At 41.1% G+C, this 8,276-nt stretch overlaps 1 protein-coding gene across 1 annotated transcript in view; it reads left to right on the forward strand.

The window, feature by feature from the left end:
• The window catches only part of LOC106814960 (6-phosphofructo-2-kinase/fructose-2,6-bisphosphatase-like), a 47,148-nt gene that overhangs the window by 14,993 nt on the left and 23,879 nt on the right, over window positions 1–8,276 (forward strand). The window contains exons 3-5 of the mRNA XM_014819356.1: window positions 5,449–5,574; window positions 6,423–6,522; window positions 8,043–8,106. Coding sequence (XP_014674842.1) covers window positions 5,449–5,574; window positions 6,423–6,522; window positions 8,043–8,106 — 290 coding nt within the window. The remainder of the gene's footprint in view (window positions 1–5,448; window positions 5,575–6,422; window positions 6,523–8,042; window positions 8,107–8,276) is intronic.

Consider the following 8,276-nt stretch of genomic DNA (forward strand, 5'->3'; position numbering starts at 1 on the left):
GGTCTACTGATAATAATTTATTACAGAAATCTATGCTGAGATGCCTCCTAACCATATTAAATGCATATTTATGGCAATGTTAGAATACCTCCTCTCTATTTTAAATGCGTATTTTTTGCAAAATATCGTTCTTCTCTGAGATATCGCGCATGCGCGAGCACCATATATCAAGCGTATATAGTCTATATAGTACCTACCATTCTGATTAAGCAGTGTCTTAATTGCATATTCCATTCATATGCACCACAGTGGAAAATAATTATATATATATATATATACAGGAGTAGATAATAGAAGAATAGATCTTCTATTATCTACTCCTGATATATATATAGTGTACGTGCTTGTCATGAACATTTTGTAGATTTTTCCTTTGTATAGTTACATAATTAATTGCATATTCCATTCATGCACATATATTATCTGTTTTGTATGCATTGATTATTATCTAAGAAAACATACCAAGCAAGCAAATATTTGCATTGCTTTTACAAATTAGGTCATATATATAGGTCCTATGTGAAAATTGTGCTAATATATTTTATGTAACCTATACGCTTAGCTATAGCTGATTAATGCGCATCAACTATAAATTTACGTATAAAAATGGTTTTTAATGTACGTATTATAGAGTATTTCTGCTATATGTCTCATAATATACAGTTACAGATACGGAATTTTCATCTTGAAATTTTGCTTGTGGTCAAACGACGTCCCTTGTACCAAAATAAACAATAGCAAACATAGACGGGGCTCATTATGTTGTTGGACAGCACTGCTGATTGGTCGGTAGTGCGGAGGTGTGACGGCGGAAACGAGGTCAGAAGTACGTTGGCGACAGTCTAGAAACGCTGTCGTTCCTCATCCTGGCGTCCATGATCGAGTTGCGCTCTACATCGCCAGCTGTAAGCTAGATTATGCGTGGGGAGCACCACAACACAAGACTGCTCTGTTCCACGCCATGAACGATTTTGCTGTGTTTTGATCTCGCGTACATCGCACGGTCGGAGGGCGGTATATACTGCTTATAATATTAATAGCGTGAAGATACGCGTACATCTTCTATTCAGTGTTTGCACGCTACGTGATCGTGGTGGTAAAAAATGCCAAGAATGGACGCGGGAGGTGGTAGACGGATTGCCATGGGTGAGCCAAGTTTGTTTATGTCCGTAGTACTAGTATTACGGGTACTACTACTAGCACCTTGGTTCAAGGCTAGAGATGATGTTTATTACTGGACTAGCTCTAGTACTATAGGCCCGGGCCGCGTACAGTTGCCGCAGGCGCTTCCTGCCTGGCTCTCTATCCTTGTTCTTGGAGTTTATATCATACTCATAGGCATTATTACATAGTAGTACTATAGAGTATAGTAGTATCAGGAGTAAGATAATATAGGTCTATATAGGTCTAATATAGGCCTATATTATCTTACTCCTGGTAGTATTAGTACTCGTGGAATTCGCCAGTAGATGGCGTCCATGATAGAGACAGCGAGTCTTGAGTGGCACAAAAATTAATAAAAAATACGTAAAAAAGTTTTGCTTCATACACAAGATACACACTAATCACGCTAAATTACAACAAATTTTATCGATGAACTTCCCACGAGACTTTTGTCAGACAGTCAGGGACTGGACACAGATTTTGTAAAAATCTACGGAGTGTATCACTCGGTAGTTTGTTGGCGATGGGGTGGTACTGGTAGCAGCACTATAGCAAATGTGCACGTTCATATACTTTCTTTTCGGGTTCGTTGTTACGATAACTTAAACATGAGAAATGAGGTCACTAGCAGATCCTACAGTGTGCCAGTAGTAGGCTGTATTGCCTATAACCACAAAGCTACCCTGCTGTCAATCGAGACTGTACAATTGTTTAGTGTCAGCACACACTCACTCTCACTCTCAAGTTCACATACTGACAAGCAGGGCTTACACATAGCTCCAAGAAACGGTATCGCTAGGGTTAGGATACCCCTGTATAGACAATCCGTCGCACAGCCTGGTCGGGCTAGGCTTACACACTGACATGGAGATTAAGAGAAATGTCGGAGAGATAGTAACAATAATGCACAGTACAGTCCGACCTCCTTTATCCGGCCACGTCGGGACCGGCACCCATCCCGACATGGGATTTGGCCGGATACGAGAGTTATGCTCAAACACAGCATTTCTATGCAGTTCAGTAGGGTTTATGCATGTGATAATGAATTTACTCGTTGCTATGATTATTTGTAACTAACTGTCGTGTTTTATGGTTTATATGAAATGGAAATGAAATGAAATAAAACAGAAATTTTACCGGAGGCATAGCAGACACGAGCGGACAACACACACACACGCGCGCGCACACGCAAACACACGTACGGTTGGTACATCGCACGAGTTTTGAGCGATATTTTTGGGTGGAAATGAATGAAAAATAGAACATACACTGCGAGATCGCGGCCGGTTAATAGAGATTTCCGGATGAGGTCGGCCTGTATCTATCTGCCTGCCTTGTCTGCCGTATCAAGCATGCCTTGCCTGCTTGACTGTAGCCATCCAAATTTGCAATCTTTCAACTTTCCTTACAAGTCATCGCGCATCGATACCCTTGATGCTGCTAAATTTCGAAGTGCAGCACAGATTCTGGCTCAACCACTTGGAGTTTCTCTAATGACAATCCTGCATTTGGTTCAGGTTTATCAATCTATTTAACATAATGTAAATTTTGACAAAGTTTTCAGCCTAGAATGCATGTATATGGATGTGTGGTGTTAATTTATAATCTCTTAGATGACTATCAACGTTCGATCATAACGAGATGCAACAATAAAACTTGTTTGTGTTATTGAGCAAACGGTTATATATTGGAGATTTTGTAGATATTAGATATTGGTTATATATTTGGCAAACGGTGTATAAATTGAGCAAACAGATCAAGCTATTTACCCCTGCCATGCCAAGCAAACATTATCCTGCTGTACCAAGCTGTCTGCAGTACATGTATCTGTGGCTAACATCACAGGGTACAGGGTATAATGTCACAGGGTAACACAGCGCAGCATAACCGAACTTCAACTACGACATTCAACACAAATATAAAAAAAACATTGTAAACACTGATACAAATCAAAACTGTCATCTCACAACTATCCCTAAAACAAGTTTTCTTCGACCCAAATGAAGAAATTTACGTCTCTAAAATGTTATCAGTTGAAATTTATAAGCTGCTATAAGTACGTTAAATACTTGTTTGAGACATTGAGTTCAGATCTCATGAAAATTGTTATGGTTGGTAGTGTAGTAAGTTAAAAGTGTGACGATATTAGCGTAAAACTGATCTAAAAAGTATTCTGAAGTCTAGAGATGATCAAGTTACTGTTTTAGCTGTCTTGTGATGTTTATTTTCACTTGCAACAGATTGCATATTTGTGTACTGATTGGTTGCTACCAAAAATGGAAATACCATACTGAACAAACCGCACCGCCTTGTGATAATGTTAGGAGAAATACAGTCCACAGTACAAAGGTACAGTAAGGGGGGAAATTGTAAAATTAAAACAGTTGGTTTTGCATTACACCCTTTTATCTATATGTCTTGGTGCTTGGCAATTTTTACGTATTGCTGAAAAACTACCAGGAAGAGCCATGAGTGAATATATATACAAGGTGCCGCAGAAGAATATACTATTATCGGCAACCTTCACGAATTTCTCATTTGCAGCAGCATTCGAGAAGGTTAGGGATTGCTGTGGGGCATACATGTGTGTTTGGATTCCGCGTATACATAAGCAGTGTGACCTCTCTGTAAACCCATGGCAGAGTTGTGAAGTGCGTGGAAGTTATTTCTGTTGTCTTTGCGAATGTAAGTGGCCTTGTTGCCAATGTTCGATGCTAGTTGGGGCTGTTAGATGAATACAAGAGCTAATAATATCTCTTATTAGTGATTACGTAACGAATTTCTAGCACCATCAAGTAGTATATTTGTGTGTTATTTGTACAAAATAAAATGTATGAAAATATAATTAGTGTGTCTGTTTACTTTTCATGCTTATATACCTTTTTTATATGCCCTAATTTGCCAGTGAAAAGCCGAGAGACACCAGTGTCTGAACAGTACTGGGGGAATAGTGTTAGACAACAGAAATTAAAATCGTCTAGATTTTTGCAAATTTAACCAACGTAAAAACATTTTTATCAGGTGAGAGTTTGAGGATATATTTAGTAACGTTAGTTCTTACTTTTAATGTAAAAAAAAGGAATTTTTTTTTTACAAATTTTACCATAGAAAATTCGTGACGTAGTCAATTTAAGTATTAGGTATTATTATGAGGTACCTAGGTGTTATTAGTTTTTGATTGATTATGTGTTGTTTAACCATAGATCTATATATAGAAATTATATCTTTGTGTTGCATATATCATGCATCTATCCTGACCCAATGCGCCTTATATAAGTTCAAAAACGTAAAGGAAAAATCAAATCAATAGCAGCTAAATTTCACAGCCGTTTGAGATTCACTACCGAATTGTAATTCTCTGTTCTAAATTCATCAATGTACAGCATAAGTACTTTTGGATTACGATAAATCGTCGCATAAATTGGAATAGGATAAAGTAAGCTCTTTCCCCTCTCTCCCTCCAGTTCTCTCTCACTCCCATGTTTTTCTTCTCTTCCTTTTCTCCCCTATCTCGACTTCTGTCTCTGGCCTCTCTCCTCACCCTCTCCCTTCTTCACTCCCCCTCCCATATCCTCTTTCATTACCGCCACAAACAGTGGGAAACCCATGACATAAATATGAATCTTATTCTAGTATTTATCATAGTCTGTATAAGTCGTGACCACAGCCCATAGTGAAGCTTCTCCGTTATCGTATTGTTTCCGGCTGTCTCTTACATCATGCCTTTCCGTGTAATCCTACATGTGTTAACCGCTTTAGTTTATCTCCTGATCACGTTTTAGTTGAGCTCTGACAGCTCGTTTTAATTAACATAATCCCATCAAAACTTGAGATGCCGCATTGTATCACCAACTAGAGCAATAAGGTCATTAACGTGTTATTCATCTCTTCATTTGGCGCGCCGCGTTCAGGGTCGTGTCGAGGTCACTATAATGTCTGTGGGTTGATTAGGTTAGATTGGGACGGATACATTTGGATACCAAAACATTACTTCTTAAGCCCAGTGCACACGTGAGTTATTTTACTCAAGTAAAATGATGCATGAGTCATTTTACTCACGTGTGCGGCGGATTTTCGTTGAATAATTTGACTCGTGCGTCATTTTACTTGAGTAAAATAACTCACGTGTCCGCCGGGCTTTAGTAGCAGGTTTAGCCATATTGAAAGAGGGTTTATTACGATAGGTGGCGCTGTATCAAAACAACAGAACATCGGGGTACAAGACAATACATTATGCTTGTATAGATCTCAATATCTTACAGTCGCGATGTTCGCTTGTTTCAGGCAACGCTCCGCACCTCGTGAAGGTGCCGCACGTGATCGCGATGGTGGGACTGCCCGCGCGCGGCAAGACCTACATATCCCGCAAGCTCGCTCACTACCTCAACTGGTGCGGAGTCAACACACAGGGTAAGAGCTTCCGAGAATCGATCGCCGCGCTATCGCCCGACGCATCTTATAAGAGTCGTGCTGCGCACTGATACGTCTTTCTGGGTAGAAGATCTTCGATGGAAAGACTTGGCAGGGTTTCTTCTGAGGGAAAATTAGACAAAGGAGGTAATGGCTAGTTTTGGGAAAAAAACGTGTATGATGGATTCAAAGGTGTGCCGTAGACACGCATGCGGACGCTGCAGGCGGACGCGGGGCGAGAGAGGGAGAGGGAGAACTCCCCCAAAATTTTAAAAATTTGAATGTTAAAAATTGTTACAGGAGCATTTTCACAACGGCGATGTTAAATTTGACAACGGCGGTGCGCCACTGTGCCTCTTATGTATAAGAAACCCTGCTTAGTATGGCTTGAAGAATCGGTGTTGGGCACCGTGGCTGGATGTAGGGCCTGCTGTGAGGTAGTCGCGTGTTGTGGTTGACAGCATTGACGGTTATTTAGGCTGCCTCTTCGAGAGAGTGTTACCGCACGTTGTGTTGAATCTTCGGAGGGAAATCGGGTAAGCGGTACTACGTACAAGGGCCGCCGGCCTGCGTCGCTGCATGTAGCAACCTCCTGGTACTCATTTTTCCTGATTTGCTGGTTAATCCAACATGGTTGGCACAAGTGGCATTAACCACCAGGTGGCGCTAATTGCCAGGCAGCGTTCATCACCAGGTGGCGCTCATTGTCAGGTGGCGCTCATCACCAGGTGGCGTTAATCACCAGACGTCATTCATCACCAGGTGGCATTCATTACCAGGTGGCGCTCATCACCAGGTAGCGTTAATCACCAGGTGGCGCTCACCATCACCGCGTCGTTGTGTTTCAGTGTTCAACGTCGGAGAGTATCGACGGCTGATGTTTCACAACCAGTACGACGGTCACGACTTCTTCCGACCGGACAACCTCAAGTCGCGAGAGATCCGAAAGTAAGTTGCGCCAAACTCCGACACAATGGGCGATGCAGCGTTCTATAACGCGATTTATACAAGCGAATAAATACAACCAACTATGAACACGACAGACGAACGACTAAACAACTAAAGTTTGTTTGAATTTACTCCTGGACCCGGTTCCACAGACGTGGATTAACTTTTAACCCTGAGTTACATCTAACTCTGAGTTAAACTACTAACTCTGAGTTAGTAAAGTTAAATTTGGGTTTCATAAACATGGATTAAAATGTTTTAACTCAGAGTTAGTATCCCATAATTCCACGTAGTTAGAACAGACGAACATGATAGACGCAATGGAAGGTGTAATGAAAAAAACGTTGTAATGAAAACCGGCAGCGATTAATAAATGAGGGAAAATATTTTGTCAATGCGGGGATTGAACTCGCGACGTTCGCGTCGAGCACGGCGCTTTAACAGCTGCGGCTAATGCGAAATCGCTAAATTTTATCGGTATTTTTTGTACATACATCACAGAAATTGCATAAATTTCGTACATTCGTAAATTTCGTACATTCACGCTAAATTTCGTACATTTTTCGTACATACATCACAGAACGGATGCCGGGATGGGAATAAAAATCATTGTTGGTACGCCATCAATGGCCGACCAATGTACAACAAACGTAAACAAACACTGTATGTTGCAGCAGGGGATCGGACACGGTGCAGTACTAGATAAACTAATTAGCTCTAGTACTAGTATCCTAGAGCTAAACTAACCTCGTAGAAAATAGTTTTCAAAGTCTAAAGGATTATACCGAAGACTAACTATAACTAAATCGAATGTAACTTGATTTTTAACCGTGAGTTAAGAGTTTAATCTAGGTTCATACCAGAGTTTTTAACTCAGAGTTAGGCATATTTAACTCAAAGTTAAAGTTAATCCAGCTCATAGGGTCTATGTCCCCCAGGGTACTGCCGGAACGTACCCTGGGTACGGTTTGGTATACCGGAATGTACCCTGGTCACTATTTGATATGGTTAGGGTTAGGGTTAGAGTTAGTGTTAGGGTTAGGGGTAGGGAGTAGGCGTAGGCGATTCCCCAGACTCGTTAGTGGAGTAGGCGAGGTACGGTCCGGCATATTATATAGTACCAGGGTACGTTCCGGCAGTACCCCGGGGGACATAGACCCTCTCAGCGGTAATCCACGACTGTGGAACGGAATTTAACTCTGAGTTAACTTTTAACTCAGAGTTAAGGAATTTAACCCAGAGTTAAGAGTTAATCCACGTCTGGAGTCACCGGGTCCAATTCGCAAAAATTAAACCACTGCGAAATATACAGCTTATACAGTAACCCATAGAAAGCTACATAAAAAATTGGGCAGTCCGACTCAAAAGTAACTGGTTCTGGATCGAGACAGGCTGATATTTCTAACATTGCGACTAGCAGAATGATCTAAGGGATACTGTACACGCTGTATATTTTGCGGTGCTGTAACATGCACTTTCACTCTCGTCGTCGCGTGACGTCTTGCGTTTGTTCGCTGCAGTGAGTTAGCGGAGATGGCGATGAAGGACATGTGTACATGGCTGCACAACGGCGGAGAAGTAGCGGTGAGTTCATGCGCGTTCCGTTGTTCAGTCGTTGACACGATCGAGATGTTGTTCCAGTAATGCGTTGTTCGAATCACCCGCTGGTTCTACGGATGCAGTTTAGATAGTGCTTAACAGTAGTATAGATGTATAAATGTATATATGTGTACTTATATATATATATATATATA

Source organism: Priapulus caudatus, unplaced genomic scaffold (assembly GCF_000485595.1).
Source record: "Priapulus caudatus unplaced genomic scaffold, Priapulus_caudatus-5.0.1 Scaffold1013, whole genome shotgun sequence".
NCBI lineage: Eukaryota > Metazoa > Priapulida > Priapulimorpha > Priapulimorphida > Priapulidae > Priapulus > Priapulus caudatus.